Source organism: Pleurodeles waltl, chromosome 3_1 (genome assembly GCF_031143425.1).
Source record: "Pleurodeles waltl isolate 20211129_DDA chromosome 3_1, aPleWal1.hap1.20221129, whole genome shotgun sequence".
NCBI classification, from domain to species: Eukaryota; Metazoa; Chordata; class Amphibia; order Caudata; family Salamandridae; genus Pleurodeles; species Pleurodeles waltl.
In genome coordinates this window covers 1,841,429,678-1,841,447,182 of record NC_090440.1, presented here as the reverse complement: position 1 = coordinate 1,841,447,182, position 17,505 = coordinate 1,841,429,678, and the positions used below count along the sequence as shown (strand labels likewise).

General features: G+C 42.8%; 1 protein-coding gene across 1 annotated transcript in view; it reads right to left on the bottom strand.

The window, feature by feature from the left end:
- COL5A2 (collagen type V alpha 2 chain) overlaps positions 1 to 8,853 on the bottom strand; it is a 325,125-nt gene extending 316,272 nt beyond the window's left edge. Inside the window, exon 1 of the mRNA XM_069225929.1 lies at positions 8,622 to 8,853. Coding sequence (XP_069082030.1) covers positions 8,622 to 8,712 — 91 coding nt within the window. The 5' untranslated portion in view covers positions 8,713 to 8,853. The remainder of the gene's footprint in view (positions 1 to 8,621) is intronic.
- Positions 8,854 to 17,505: the final 8,652 nt, after the last annotated feature.

The window sequence follows — 17,505 nt, the reverse complement described above, 5'->3', positions numbered from 1 at the left end:
CAAGGTCAACTCTGAGTCATTCCAAACATTGGCCAATGACAATTCATTATTTGCTGCAAGACGAGAGGCTCCAGTCAGATGTAACATCTAGCCCAGTTTTTTTAAATCAAGGTCATATTCAGCAAGAGATAACATTTGTCGTTGGTCATTTGTGCAAATCAATGGAAAGAGAATAGTTTTCACTGCAAGCTAGGCCATCAGGATTGTAACTCTTTTTAGGAATCACCTCGGACCTCACTTTAACTAACGGTGAACCTGCTATACATGTTTACCTAACTTATCCCTCAGTGGCATTTGTGTTTGTATTGTATTGATCTGGATCTGTGTATTCCTCTTTATTGAAAAGAAAAGGAAGATGTTCTGTGACCATTTCCCATTCCTATCAAAATCCACACAGTTGGAAAGTAATTCCTATTTTACTTTGTTCTCCCTCAGAAATTATAACAATACATTGATGCCCATTAACAGTTGGTTAAGGGGAGCAGGAAAGAAGTTCTGGCAGGGCACACAAGACATATAGGTGAATAGCTGGCTATCACCTATTAACTCAGATAGCCGTCTACTTTAGGACAATGGTAAGGCATCCTTTCTCTAGAGTCTAGATATTTCAACCTTCTGGTGTCTGTTCCAGAGCAGGCAACATGTGTCCAGCAAATGATGATGAACTAGATCACGTCTTGACAAGAAATGAGAAGTTCCTGCAACTTCTTACCCACTAGCATTTATACCAAATGCATCATATTTTCATATGTGAAGAGGCCTGCTGCAGCTCAAGGAGATTCACACTAGGAGAGGACTTTAAAGCCTTCTCATACATGTATAATTTATTGGCTTTCCCATATATATATAGCTTTTATCTGCTGTTGTTTAAGACATCCTGTCTGAACATGAGATGAATTTGTAAAACTATTAGACTCAACTAAATAAACACAGGACACCCTTTATAAATTTTGTCTCCATGGTACTTTGGGTGCATAGTCACTGTCTGATATGAGCTTGTTTTCTGATCTGATCCTGGGATTCAATTAAATGTAGTTTAATACACACTCTCTTTAAGAACTAATATAGTGAAGTGTTTGACCCTCGTGCCTAGAAGTCACAGACAAGCACCAGGGAGATCAGAGGCTCCTCCCATAAGCTTTAGATCTATTTATAGTAGATGCCTTAACCAAAAACAAATTCTGCTGATATTGAACATAATGGGGGTCATTCTGACCCTGGCGGCCGGTGACCGCCAGGGTCACCGACCACGGGAGCACCGCCAACAGGCTGGCGGTGCTCCCGAGGGCATTCTGACCGCGGCGGTTCAGCCGCGGTCAGAAAGGGTAAACCGGCGGTCCCACTGCCCTACAGAATCCTCCATGGCTGCGGAGCGCGCTCCGCAGCCATGGGGATTCTGACACCCCCTACCGCCATCCTGTTCCTGGCGGGTCTCCCGCCAGGAACAGGATGGCGGTAGGGGGTGCCGCGGGGCCCCTGGGGGCCCCTGCAGTGCCCATGCCCATGGCATGGGCACTGCAGGGGCCCCCGTAAGAGGGCCCCGCAAAGTATTTCAGTGTCTGCAAAGCAGACACTGAAATACGCGACGGGTGCAACTGCACCCGTCGCACCCCTGCAACTACGCCGGCTCAATTCTGAGCCGGCGTCCTCGTTGCAGGGGCATTTCCTCTGGGCCGGCGGGCGCTCTTTTGGAGAGCGCCCGCCGGCCCCGAGGAAATGTCTGAATGGCCGCCGCGGTCTTCTGACCGCGGTGCGGTCATTTGGCGGCGGTACCTTGGCGGACGGTATAATCAGGGCCAATATTTCCATCACTGTGGACTTCAGTATTTAGCTCAATTCCTCCCATTCCATTTGTGTTTTGCTGAATTAGCTCCCACAGATCCTTTTGACATTCTGTGTTACTACATTTCTGTGCAAGTATGACAGCCATCATTCACTAACATCTTTGGGTGTTGTTGCTTTTGCACAGCTGGATTTTTGTGTGAAACCCAATAGCAAACTACTGTCTTTTTATCACTATTTAAGCAACCATGTATGGATAACTTTCGTCTATGTTTATGTTATGTGCCCAACATTTTGTTCGTGTATATAGATGATGAACTTTTGCTTACTCTCTAAAAAATTTACAAAATACATTGGAGATAATTGGCTACAATAAGTCACTGAATGTGTGTCTGCTCCAGCTCATACATATATTATAAATTGGCAATATATTATAAGCCTAGTAATGAGCATTCTGCTTAGTAGAATGGAGGCAGTAGTTCCTCATTGTTCAATATTTAAAAGGATCACTTTGGTGAAGGTAAGGAATCATTCCTGTTTTTCTATGCCTGATCCTGGAAGCTATCTTTGTGAGTGTAAACTAACATTTTGTAGCACCTGATTAAATTGTTTAGATGGCCAGCAAGAGTTGTTTTTGTTAGAAATGACACAATGTGCATCCTTTAGGAAGACAACTATTATACAATGTAGATAACCAAAAGCAAATTTTGCGGCAGGGGATTTTCAATAAGTGCTTCAAAGTAGTGACAAAAGCTGAAATTACTCACCGAAGCCCAACAATTGGCAAGAACCAAGTTGTTTTCTGCCTTATCATACATTTGAAATACTTTAATCGTGTACACACATGCACGTCGTGTTTCCAACATCTGTATCTCTCTGACAGGCAACAATAACTTGACAGATTTATCTATACATCTCATATTATCCATGACTAAGTGCACCATTTCAAAGAAAAATGAAGGACAGGATAGTTCATCCATAGGTCTATGAAACAACGCATTAGTTTCCTGGCCTTCTTTTCAATACATCCACAGATAGAATTGGAGGGGGCATTGCACAAAAGATGGCAAGGAATTGTTAATCTTATTGTTATCTTTGTATGTCCGCAGAGCACCTTGTGACTTATTTTGTTAGGGAGGCACTGAGGGAAGTGGCTTTGAATTGTGGCGCTCCAGTTCCAAAGTAATATGTTCAGATTTAGCCTTCAACATTCCTGCATGGCTAATTTGAATAGGGGGTGTATCCTCTGCAAATTAGTCACACTGGTGCCTCCCCCTCATTGTGATAGTGCATATTCACCGGATGGTTAGAACGGCGTTGGAGTAGATGCACATTTGTGCATGTGGTACAGAGCAAACATGAATGCTGCCCAACATTAAAAGCAAAGAAGGCACCTCATTAGGTCTGACTTCCATTGGTTTCACGTGTGCAAACAGCATCCAACATCCTTGACATCATTCTTTAAGTAGTAGCAACAAGACAACAAAGACTTACTGACGTTTCAAGCCATATCATCCCTGATGGTTGTGGAATTATAAACCAACTGGGAACACACGTGATTCAATTCAAGTGTAATAGCTAATTAGTTGAGTATAATTAAAAATACATAAATAATTAATCATATATTTTAGCCATGGTTACAGATGATATCAACTGGAATATCAGATGCAAGTTAGTCTGCTTTTCAGATTCCCCTATTAGCCACGGTCTTCACTTAAGGTGTAGTAACGAGGGGTATGTGCACTGGCTGGAGAATTAAACTGAGTCATCACTCTACATGGTCCATGGCACCTTTAACACGTTGAGAAAGAGGATATTTATGCGCCATGGTATATCTGAATGACCAAATATTAATAGCAAGGATACTTTGATCAATCAATAGTAATTTGGTGGGTACTTTTGCTTTCAAATGCCTATTTATTGGAGTCAGATGTCCATGGGTCGTGAGGCAACCCAGAACATTTATAATCATAAAGAAGGACAGTTATATAATAATATATTCAAGGTGAAAGTTATGCTCTTCAAAATAGCTTCTGTTTAATTCTTCAACAGCTTGGTCCTTTTTTGTTGCTCATTCGGAGCACTGTGGAGTTAATTATTTGTGTGCTGTATAGATTCCCAAAATAGATAAAGAACATTTAGGGTGCTACTGGGCTTGACTTACAGTGCAAGTTTCCAAATGGCTACACCGAGCCACAGACAGACACATACATTCAACATGCTGAATTGTACTAAAACAGTATAAAGCTTAGAGGAACTAGTACAGAAAATGTTAAAGATCATTTCCAGAATAAATGTGTTATAATGAATGCACTAGCAATGTTCCTCCACTCACCAATAAACTGCTGGAGTTTCCATCATTTGTACGGGAGGTTTTCCCTTCAAATTGGGTTCTCCCATTTCCCTCGTTATAGTAGGTCGATTGCCACATTCTCAAAGTCATAGCTGGTTGTAACAGAACAAAGGTCTGCTGAGACATCAAAAGTAATCCTGGTGGCCAGGCTATCTTGCCCCTTGGTCTATGTGAGAACTTTCCAGACATTCACAAGAGCAAATAGGGAGCCCAGGACTAGGCCACATTCATAAGATGAAAACCCACAGAAAAGCTCAGCCTAAGATCTAGCAGCTGCCGGCTGTCCAGGATAGATTGTTTAAAAAGTAGAATGAAAACTCCATTGAAAGGAAATCTGGAACATTAAAGGAATGTTCATGAACATCTGGTGAAAAGCATGTGAACACAATGATTGGCCACAGTTGCTGGACAGATGTTGGGATGAAAAGAAAAGGCTATCATCTAATATAAAGGCATGAGGCTTCAAATTCATTTTTTAATCAGACTTTGTAAGGAAAGAGGACCATGTCAATAAAACAATTGATTTTACTCATAAATATCCTCCTATACAAGACATACTCTGATACTTTGCTCTCCCAATCAATTTTCATAGTTTGCATCAATACTGTAAAACCACCATCCCACCCCAAGTTAAACTAGACCATTCCTCTTATCAAAAGGACAACATCACAAATGTGGTATCTCATCATTCAGCCTCATCAACAGCTCTCTTCATCTGTTGCATGTACCTGCTCACCAACAATGTGAACAACCACATAATTGGCTTCCACAAGTATCCTAAAGATACTCAGTTCCATCTCAAGCTTGAAGATGATTCAGGAAACATTCAAAAAGTGTTTCACTTCTAATTAGAGGTTCAATGCTGGATGCAGAAAATCAGCCTCTATTTATGTGAAAAGAAAAGAAAAATCTTGTTGATGGCCTTGTTAACCAGGCTTTTCACCCTAATATTGGGCCTTAGTCAATGAGCCCCTCCCCCCAACTTCTCTCTAATGTTATATTCTATTCAGCATTCCACTGCTCATGTCTGTTCGACGGGGTTCTGTCACTCCTCCACTTCTCACCAATAAAGTTGTAGTATATAGTATACTACCACTTAATTCAATACTGTCTATGAAGGAGTCCCAAATAAATCACTTTCAAAACTCCAAAGAATTCAGATCCATGACTTCAATTTCTTATTTGGTTTCAAATGCCATGATCACTCCATGACGTTGCTGGTTTCCCTCGAGCAGACCAAACTAATAAAAAAATCTAACTTGTAACCCCTTTTTTCTCGTCCACCAAGATTACTACTCACTGGTTACATTACTAAGTTGTTTTTTACCTTGCAACTAGTTGACAGTCTCATATACGATTTATTCACAATATGGCATCAAAATGCTTGCAATTAAAAGGAAGATCTTTTCACACGCAAAGAGGCCAGCAAACTGCCACCACTATTCCAAGCTATTTAAGGGGCTGTTGGTTCCTCTTCAAGGCGTTGACCCTATACTTTTACAGACATTATGTAGTTTCTCAAAAGAAGACTCACTCTTCTTCTAGTTGAATGACATTACTTTGACACCCTGTGTCCGTATTGATAGTCACTCTTATCGATATCTCTATCCTAAAATGTTCGGTGGATACTGAAAGGTATAATGTGCGCTTGACAGGAAGCGAAAAGAAAATAATTAAAATGAAAATAAAAATAGAAACACTGGGGGGGAAGGGGGCATGGTTCTCAATATCCTCATAAGGAAGATGGTTATATGGTATATAGCGAGCAAATAAATAAATGCCGTTTCTTGAGCTTTAGTTTTGGAACCTCTTAGTCAGTGCTTAATTTGTTATAAAAAAAAATGCAGCCCAAAGTTTTTCTTAGCAGTTTACCGTCAGTGCTGAGTGCCAGATCTGCAGAATACCAAGGCTACCTAGGCTAAATTCTGCCACTTGCCACTTTCTTCTACCGCCACACACTTTCTCACACGTTATCTCGCTTGTACAGGTTATTTTTCATCGCTTTCTCGCTTGTCATTTGGTTCCTCTGTTTCTTTCCATCCTCCTTTTATTCTTTTCTGCCTTTCTCTCTCTTTCTCTGGGTGAAAATGTGGTGATGAAAAAGTCACGGTCCTCAAAATTAAGTGCCTGCAACCACTTAGACAAATTAAGCAATGCAGCAACATTGAACCCCATACCAAAAATAATGTAACAAGTGTGTCACATAGAAAGAACCAAACCATGTACATTTTATAAACTTTGAAGTCAGACAAAAGCAGGAAACCCATCAGTGACAATGAACACTGGATACAACAAATGTAAAATGGCCACTAGAGGGCCCGAATCGGAAGTGCAGGAAAAGCACACCAAGGAGAACCTTCAAACTGTCTTGAGAGCAGCCGAACAAAAGACTTCACTTTTTAATTTTCGAAGATTCAAACATTTACTTCAAAATGTAAATTCTCTTGTAAGTTTTTTTTTAAAAATAATGAAGAGAAATCTGGTTATTCCTGTTTTTAAATTTGATGATTTAATCAGTACACGATCTGTGCATCAATTATTTCCGTATTGCTCTGCCACTGCAGAGTGAATTGTAAATTCTATGATGTCGAATTGCTAAGTTCAGGACTCGAGCAGTTCTAATACTGACACGTACACTGCCCAAGGGAGTTACACTCGCCTCATCTAATGTACAGAACACTACAGCCTCTGAAATGCGTATCTGTACTGTGGTGGAACAAAATTCCTCTATATTAATGTGTTGATAGTTATTTAATTGTATTAAACATGTAAACGTGTACATATTCTACTATACGTCCCCTCTCCCGGACCCCTAATTGTTTACCGCAACATCACCTGGCGCCTTTAAAAAAACTGGAGCGAAACTGGCTGAATTAGTGATTTAAAAACAGCACAGGATTTTTTAATTAAGGGTCCAATATTTCTTTATGTGGAAAAAATGACGCAATACGTGTAACATAACAGCCGCTCATGGAAAGAGCTCCTATACCTTGGGGTCGAGTTCGCGCTATATAAATCTGCAAGAAAAAAAATGCGTCTCCATCAGCAGCTGCGTTCTGGATTGCACCGTGTCATCGACTGACGCATGGTCCGAACGTGCTCCTGCCAACGTTAAGCTAAGCAAGTTCCCCACATCAAAAGCTTTTTAGTATTTTCGCTTGAACTGCGTGAGGTACGGGTTCGTTTTCCTAATGTAATCGCTACGTGTGTGTGTTGACTTTAATGTATTAGAAATGTTTCCAAGAGCTGTCCGACCATGTAACAGCGCGTGCAAAGTCATTATAAACACTATGGCATATTAAAAAAAAAAAAAAAAAAAGTGAAACAATCATTCCTACGTTATGGACCTCGGCAGTTTACGCTCTAGTCTCGACTTGTGGGGCCGCCGGTGAATCCTAGAGGTAACATGCAAGGTGGTAGGACCGTATGTAGAAAAGTATGGTTCTATAGCAAGAGGAGAGCAACAGATGCTATCTGGCAGTAGACAACCAGAATATAACCTGCAATATACACGAAAATGCATGCAGGATAAGTGCAATATACAGCTGGCATCCTTCTTTCAGCGTGAGAAATTATTGGCCCAGAAGACAAAGCTGGGAAACTCATTGGGAAGAACGCGCAGCCTGGAACTCATCAGCCTCCCTGTCACTGGTAAGTAAACTACAGGGACAGCACACCAGAGCTCTCTGGGGAGTCTCTGGGAGACCTAACTTTAGCCAGTGTTTCAACTTTGAAAGAAAAGGGCCAGGAAGAGGGTACATTTCAATGCTTCTGTGAGCTCTTTTCAGTGATAGACAATAGAGCAGCTGAAGCACAAAGAGGACTCCACCCTGGTCTGCCTCCGCCACCGCCTGCCTGTTCAGACACTGCACAAACTCCGAGTCTGCATCTCTTACAGTTAATTTTATTTGCTGCCGCTCCCACTGAGCAATTCTTGTGCCCCAAGTGCTGCCCTTCAGTATGTCATCCTGACACGTTTGGGTCCTGCAGACACCCACACGCAGAATTAACAAGTTAAAAATAAATGTCTTTATTTCTTTTTTTTCTTCTTCCTTTCCTCCTCTTTCCTTCTTTTCCTCTTTCTTTCTTCCTTTCCTTCTTTCTCCATCACCCCCTTCCTCTCTTCCTCTATTAATTTCTGACTTCCTTCCTTGATTCACCTTCCATTTTTAATCTCCTTCCCTTCTATTAGACCTTTCCTAGGTCCACCCTTCTTTTCCTCTCTTTCTATCTAAATACCTTCCTTTCTTTTTTTCTTCTTTCTTTTTTCTTTTATTTTATCTTCTGGACCTTCACTGCTTTGCCACTTCTTACCACCCTTAACCCCCCCCCCCCACCACCTGCTTCTTTTATTCTTTCTTTTTCTCGTGCTAAAGTAACAACGTTTTAGTCATGGATAAACGCCAATGCGCAGTTTAAAAAGTTCACGTTGTCATATTTATGCAGGAAGCTGACGCACATCAAGTTGCCAGAGCACAGAACTTACCACTTTCTTCTTCTTGTCCATGGATAGCTGAAAACGACCCTAATAAAAACGTGAGAACTAGAAAAGTCCTGGTTTCTTTAAAAATCATCATGTCTAATAAATAAACATGTGTCCTCCTGCGGATAGGAAAAGCAGCAATTTACTGTCGTTTTAGCACCATTTATGCCAGCAGCGTGTTCCACTCCTTCAGCACCAGCTCCGGGACAAAGTCAGCAAACAGATTTTTTTTAAAGTGGTGCAGCTTTAAATACGAAGAATGCTGCCTCGGCTGCTCTGCCAGCCCCCTTTTCAGCCTGTTCAGACTTAGTCATCCAGTCCCTCCCAAGCAACCGCTTGATTGATACTAAACAACTGATTCGGAGCTCGACTCCCTCTGCCTTGAACTCCTATTGAATTACATCCGCACATGGGCTCTTTCACGACCCTCCTCAAAGAACAATCGGACCTTGCACAAGGAATTCCTTCAGACTATGAAGGTTAATGGATTGTAGAGCTTCATTAGTGCTTGAACACCGGAAGCGTGTATTTTTTTTTAGTAAAGCATGTAAAGTAATGTTCAGCAAAGCGAATAAAAAGCCCTGTCTCACTAGCATGTCATAAAGTGGTAGCGTTACTAGCTGATTCACTGTCATTAAAACAATGTATTTACAGGCGCTACAGGTCTCCTGACATCAACTTCAGTCAGTCATAGTTGTTGGCATCTAGTGCAGCCTAATGAGGGTAAAAAAGAGGAGGAAAGAGTTCGGTTGAAAGGGTTGAGAGAAATTGTGATCTAAATTCTTGAATCAAATCAGGGATCCCATGATATCCCTCAGTGCCCATGTGTAGCAGCTGTTTGGAGAAAAAAAGTCTGCAGTTCTTTATTCTATATTCAATATGTTCTAGATTAATCAGCCCATAGGAAATCAAAACTTTACATCTTATGAAGCAACACATCATGTATGTACACAGTATATAACTTGGCTGGCGGGAAACCTATGAGCAGCGTCAAGACTTAGGCCCTCATTATGGCTGCAGCGGTCTTTTGCCAAGACGGCCACAGCCACCGGAAGACCACCAGTGCTGGCGGTCTTCCGACCACCATATTATGACTGCCACCGGATATCCGCATTGCCAGGGGGTGGGCTATCCAGCAGCATTCATCACAGCGGTCAGCGGCGCTTCCACTGCCGGCACCGCCACGCCAGACAGGGACCGTCCACAGAATTACAATGGCGGCCTTCTGGTGGTGTGGTAGTGCCGGAGGTGGGAGCAACAAATCCCGTCCCTTCACCTCGCCAGACAAGGTAAGTGTCATCTGCAAGGTAATAGGGGTGAGGGGAGTGTGAATGGGTGTATGTGAGTGTGTGTATGTGTGTCATGAATGTGTGGGGAAGGGAGGGCGATTGTCTGTGCATGCATGCATGCATGCCTGTGTGTAAATGTGGCACTGGTAATGCGTGTGTGTATGCATGTTGACGAGGAGTGGGGTGTGTGCATGGGTGAATGTGTAACGGGTAAGGAGGGGTGAGAGTGAGTGCGTGCAGGTGCTTGTATGTATGGATGTAGTTCAAGGGAGGTGGTGAGGATGGTGAGTGTATTCATGCATGTGTGATGTGTATGGGTATGTATGCATGTCTATGGGGTGAATGTTGTGAGTGCATGTGTGAGTGGGGGCTTGTCTGTATGTGATTGTGTGTGTGCATTGTGTGTGTGCAGAAGTGTTTGGGGGGGTATCCCGGCAACAGGAACACATGTTCCTGTTGTCGGGATACATTACTGCCAGCATTTTGTGGTGATGAGACCACCAGGAAAATGCTGGCAGTGTCCCGAGTCAGAATAACCTCAGTGGTTATTCAACTCCTGCCGGGCTGCAGGTGGAAACCTCCAGCCTGACGGGCCACAGTAAAGCGGTGGGACGGGCGGGGACACAGCGATTTGGCAGTGGCCAAACCGCCATGGTCGTAATATGGCAGTCTGTAACACCGGTCCTAAAAATGCCGGGCTAAGCACAGCGTCTTCTTGTCTTGTGTTTCCTCTTGTGGGAGTCAAAGAAATGTCAACACCAAGTCGTTCTGACATAGCTTGTATAAGTATTCGACTACCAACTGCCCAGGTTTATTTTGGCTTCTTTCTGCAGCCCATGTTGGGCTTCCATAGGTGGCCCCCCTTTCAGGAAGGAGTGTGTCCGAGATTGCCTAAGTGGAAGCCCTACCCTATCAGTCACACTAAGCATCACCACCACAAACTGATGTTTGCTCAAAAAGGCATCATCAGTATGAATGAACAACTGGAGACCACTCATTGGCCTCACAAATAAAAATCCTTTCATCAAGCACAACACAGAGCATCATTTGTCAGCTTCTGTGCACTTCATTCAGAAGTATGTACCCCTCCACTCCTTGTCGGTCTGTTTTGGACCAACTCAGTTTGATTACCATGTGCTTCTAGTGCAACTATACACCTTGCTCTTCTATGCAGCATGCCCTATATCTTCATTAACCACCTCACTCTCTCGTATCTACCAAAGAGTGCCAGCCCATACACCACTTTGAACAACGTTTCCTTGTATCACGAAATGTATATCAAAAACAGTTGCCCCAGTATCAGGGGCAGTTTCTCTAAAGGGCAGTGGGGGTGTTGCATCCCTGACAGCCTCAGGGCATCACAGCAGACCAGTGGGATGGCGACAGCTGTGATACCTGAACTGCACATGTCAGATTGGCCGGAGTTTCCACTGTGGCCAGCCTGACATGCACAGTTCAGGCGTCTGCAATCAACAGCTGAAAGGCAGCTGAGAAGCAGAGGCTCATCCCTGTAGGTGTTCGATGGAGCACTGGGTTCACCTGCTCCTGCCAGTCCTAGCACTGATTTATGTAGCTTAGCATTGTAATCAACAAGAGAGCAATGCTTGGATTAGCTCGGATGCCACTGTTCAGCAGGCAGCGTGAGGCAGGAGGAACTTCAGATGTACATGTGCTGCAGAAGATCATCCTGAGAAGGTAAGTTTATTTTTATATTTAATTCCATTTTTTATGTGCCCAACAACTTTGAAACCATAGTAGCCACCACTGCTTAGTATGTGTGCCAGTTTCTCAAAGCCAACGGGTAATCTAGTCTCTTTGGGTATAACCTGGAGACAGCCCCATTCCTTCACGGCCAATTTGCAATAGTGGCTGCGTGTGGAGTCTGTACCTGTCTCTAGTATTGCAAAATGAGCTACTGTTGTTAGGTGCACTTGCACTCATGACTTGTTCCTCCTTCTTCTTAAAAGCTAATGTTTGAACTTTTCCACTGCCAGCTGTGTCTGGTCTGCTGGTGTCCATGTGACCTGCTTAAACATCTAAAAGCACTTACACTACTTTGTTGTGGTTTTAGGTAGTGCATAGATCCAGTATATCAACTCTCACAGAAGTGGGAGAAAATGTGCCATCAGTAGATCAGTCCCAGACGCCAGTTCTCTGAAAGTCTCCATCTGTAATCAAGAGAGAGCATCTGTTATTGAGTTCACACATCCTGATACATGCCTTGCTTTGTTTTCCATGTTTGCCACAAGTTGCCTCTCAACCAGCTGACAGAGCAGCACCAATACATAAGGAGTGTTAGCTCTGGTGAATACCACCCTAAGCGGGTACTAATACAAAACCAATCACAAGTAGGGGCGAAGAAGCCAGCTAATATCATTAATTGGAATATAGCAGGACTTGAAGCTAAAATGTCCATCCCTGAACGGAGGAGATTCATAGATGAACATATGACATGTGTGTTCCAGGAAAAGTGGTCCATGGTGCCTAAGTATAGGCCAGGGTGCAAGAGCTACTGGTTCCCAGTGAATAGGGTGAACACTGGTAGACCCTCAGGGGGCCTACTAATTTATTATTATGACAAATAATAGATGGAATGTTAGATGGAAAACAATTAATGCCTCCCAGTGCGCAATTGCAACTATGTACAGTCTACCGGCAAATCAAATGGAACTTATGCTTCAATTTGGTCAGAATGAGGGAGGAATTCTGGCTGAATTATTTGACTACTTGAGGGAGCTATTTGTTAAGGAGTCTGTGGGCAACTTGGGAAACAAGCAAAAAGAAAGGTGGTATAACACATCTTGTAGATAAGCTAAAATTAGATTATTGAGGGATCTCAAAAGGGGGAACAGAGATTTAATTAAATATGCAAGGAAAATGTACAGGCTCGAGCTGTCCCAGGCACAAAGAAGACAGGAAGAGAAGTGCTGGACAGCCTTTCTCAAGGCAGCAAGAAATAAGGACGCCAGTAAGTTTTGGAAATTGGCTTCAAATGGCTGTGAGGACTCACAACCCCTGAAGGGGGCACCAATGCTTCCTGATGAGTGGGTCAATCATTTTAGCAATCTTTACTCCAGGAGTGAAGAGATAGTCCCCTCAGTGAGGAAAGAGAGACTTCTTCCAATTGAATTCTCCTTAGCTGAGACCAAGGAAGCAATATCTTCCCTCAAATGGGGCAAAGCTCCCGGCCTCAATAAGATACCAGGTGACCTCTACAAATCAAGCCTTGATATTTGGACTCCTTACATCAACAAGGTTTGTAATGGCGTGGCTGCAGGCGCATCCGTCCCTTATACATGGAAAGGAGCAGAAACAGTCCCACTGTACAAAAAGGGAAATCCTATCAATCCATCCAACTATTCGGCTGTAAGCCTGTTAGATAACCTTCAGAAAATTTTTGCAAAGCAGATTCTGAACCACTTGGAGGAGTGGATTGAGGAGAGTGGGGTCATCTCAAGCCTGCAGGCAGGATTTAGGTCTGCAGTTAGTACAATTGACCAAGTGTTGAGGTTTATGGCAATCAGATGGAAGACAGTGGATATCGGTGGAAGGAACTTATATGTTGCCTTGATTGATCTCCAAGCAGCATTTGATCTGGTCCCCAGACATAACCTCTGGAACATAATGTGTAAATTGGACCTAATTGTTCGGCTCCATGGATGGACCTTCGTCAGAATCAGAAGTGGCAGGGACAGTGAACTGACAGATCCAATCGCTATTGAGAAGGGGGTGCGGCAAGGTAGTGTCCTTGCCCTCACCCTCTTTCTCTTATATATAAACAACTGTATTAAGTACCTAAAAAACTGTGTAAATGATTCACCATAGTTGGTCCGTCGTAAAATCCCAGGATCGTTCTATGCAGACGACACCATCAACTTAGCAAAATCTCCCATGTGACTCTAAAATCTTGTCGATCAATTCTGTCTATTCTGCAAAGACTTTGACCTTGAGGTAAACATTAGAAAAACAAAATGCATGATTTGTTTCTCAGGGGAAGAAAAAGATGAGAGCTAGCGTAAGAATTCATTCTATTATTTTAGACAGAGTTAATGAAATCGATTATTTGGAGCTGATAGATTCTGGCAAATGGGACGCACACATTAACAAAAGTGCACAAGTAATTTGTCATAGAGAAGGGGCCCTGGGCCGTAAAGTGAAATCAGCCACAAGTCCTCCGCTGAACCACATAGTAAAAATATACAAGGCCCAGGTTAGGGCTGCCACCCTATATGGTGCAGAACTGTGGGGTTTTGATAGCCAGTTGAATATATTACAAACTAACGAAAAAAACTTTATTATACACACAGTTGGCTAAGGAAGGGCACTCCACTACTACCTCTAAGACTAGATCTGGGGTGCAATAAGGTCATTGACATTTTCAATCTGAAACCACTTTCATACTGGATCCAACTCTGGAAGACGGAGGAACAGGAGCCTTTTAGGAAGGGTAATAGAGATTTGCTTAAGTGTGCAAACTGGCTGGACAGGGTCAAATGGTTGCGGGAAATGAAATCGGCCTGGACCGATTTATGTCTTCCCCAGTTCTGGGGGACCCTGAAGCTATCCTGGCTAACACGGCCAAGCTTGTTAAACATAGTTACTGGAGGAAGGTAAATGATCAGATCTCCCAAAGCAGTGGATTGGGTCGTTTAAGGTCAGAATTTGTATCTGTCAAACAGAAGCCACTGGCTGAACACTTTTTTTGACCTGACCATACCTGCCCATGCCCATTCTCTATTTCTTCAGTTGAGAAATGGCACCCTTCCATTCAATGTATTTACTGACCGATGGTCGATAAACAGCTCTGACAATAACAAATGTAAACTGTGCCAGTTAGGTGTGGAATAAACTGAATACTTTATCTTTTTTTGCCCCACATACAAGATTCCCAGAAAACAATGGATTATTCCACTTTGTAAATTATTACTACTGCATGGCCATGTCAATGCATACAGAATCTGTAAAAGTGAAACATCCACAGGGGTGGTAAGTGCCATTTCAAAGTTTTCGTCAGCTGCCTGGTCCATCCGCCGTAGAGCTATTAAAGCACTTGGATGGGATAGCCCAAACTTAAACCCCTTGGTCACGATGGGGTAGGGCCCCCAAAACCTGGTGGGGGTTGGACAGAAAAAGAGCAAAAATTTCATATTTTGCACAAAGCATTCGGCCTAGCCTTAAAGCATGGCACTTCAAAGAATATGGTGGAGGCGGATCGCAATATTAAGAACTGATGTCCTCTCAAAGTCTTGTACTTGGTTATTATCTCTGCCCTGAAAAGGAATGGTTTTTATCCGGTCTCTGATTAAACTGTACTTTTATATTATAATAACTAAAGCACACACCAAACACTGAGTATCTATATTTATATGTCTATCAATTTTATAGGGTTGTGTACTCTGGTTCTTTTTACTTTTATCACTGCAGTTTTTAACTTGTTTGTAATTTTTTAGGATTTTTTAAACTAGAGAAGCTAGTATAAGAACCATGTAAAATATCTTCGAACTTTTTTTAATGTTGTTTTTTCTTGTTATGACTTTCGCTTGACTATGAGATTTTATGTTTTTATATGTATATATAACTAACCCCAATACTATTTTTGGGGGGCAGCACCCTATTCTTCTTTGATTTATTGTGCTGGAAGTCTATTCTAATTGTGGTTTCATATTTTTGTTTATTTTTTTGTGTGTATTTGTCTGTAAAACCCATATGATTGGTTAGTTATGGTTGTCTAAATCATGCTTGTTTACAATGAGGTTATTTTGAGTACAGTAATATTATGATTTGAAGAAAACAAGTTTAATACATATAAATACACACATGATTCATGTACTGATTTGTGTATATATAAAATAAGCAATTTATAGTGGGTGAGGTGGGGGGCTTTTTGCTTCATAGAACTGTGGTTATTTGGTCACGCTGGACGAGGCCACAAGTTCAAGCCGACTATGATGGAACATGGGCCAGGTATATGCCCAAGTTCAGCTCGCTGGACACTGTACCTGGTTGTACTTGGATGGAATTGTGGAGGCTTGTGTCATGCTGCATCGAGTTGCATCAGTGCAGATGAGGCCATCGAGGTCCTGAGTCAAGATGTGTCATGCTGCATCAGTTTCGATGAGACCACTGATCAGGAGCTGCAAGGTGCTGCAGTGCGAGATCCTGTACCAAGATGCTTCATGCTTTGTGAGTTCTGAGGAAACCAGGGCCAGGAGGAGTACACTCAGAGCCCAGACAATGGTCCAGGACATGGGGGCATCTCTTTGGGATCAGGACTCACTTCAGCAGAGGCCAGCAAAAGTGCACAGGCAGCTCCAGCTGAGTTAGGTCAGCTGGGCAGATGCAGGCCAGGACTCTGGAGGTTATTATGTCCCTTTACCTCAAAAGAGAAGGCCAGTCAGCTAGACCTTGGGAGTCACTCTGGTGGCTCTGGGTTCAATGAGGCGGTCTTCCTTCCTACGGTTGCAGGCCAGTCCTTCTTTTGAGTCCTCTACAAGTCTAGAAGTGATCTGATGAGTGCTAAATGAGGTCCACAATTGATACCAAGTGCCAGCTTTTGAAGTGGGGTTAAACACCTATACCACCCCCACATCTGGTCCTGGACACTTTCCTCCTTGACCTGCCCAGGCTCTGAGTCACAATATACTGGCATCAAGTCCGTTTGTGAGCATGCACGGGCGGCCTTTTGAAATGTATTAGAGGCAGGAAACAGCTCTGCCCTTAATCACTTCAGCAGTATAGCCTATCCTGCCAACACATGGCCACCCCTTGTCTCATTCTCTGGGAGGAATTCACAAAGGCCAACTGCCAACTACACCTAGCCATGTGACCCAGGATACAGACAGGAGGCACCAAATAGTTAGGACAAGAAAATGGCAATTTTCTAAAAGTGCCATTTTCATAATTGGGACTTACAATCTGACTTTACTGTTAAAGAGGTTTTAAAGTACAGTTCATTTGCATGTATGCATCATTTTACTTTCTGCTCTCAAACGTATCTTATCACTCGTTCAGTGCAATACGCGAACCCACATTTTTTACTTGGAGAGGTAGGACTTGTATTAGTGAAAATCAACTATAGGAGTTTTTGACTACCAGGACATGTAAAAACTCAAGCCCACATGTCCTACTTTTTCTTAAATAAAATGGACCCTACCCTATGAGCCTTTAGGATCTACCTTAGGGGTGCCTTATATGTATTCAAAAGGAAGGTTTAGGCCTATCAAGAGGTGTATTTTGCTAGGTCAACATAGCAGTTTAAAACTGCTCTGAAGACTGCAGTAGCAGGCCTATGATACGTTTTAAAAGGCTACTGTAGTGGGTGGCACAATGGGTTCTTAAGACCCACTAGCAGCATTTAACTTACAGGACCTGGGTATATGTAGTACCACTTTACTAGGGATTTACAAGTAAATTAAATATGCCAATCAGGTGATTAGCACTGAGAAGTCCTGAAGCCAACAAATACTAATTCAGCAAAAAAGTATGCGGTTGCCCCTGCAGAAAGGGCTGTTTCCAACATGGAGAAAATGCTGTGCCATTGTTAATGAGCAGCATTACCACATGGTTGCCTGACCACACAGTTTTCTTCTTGCACCAAA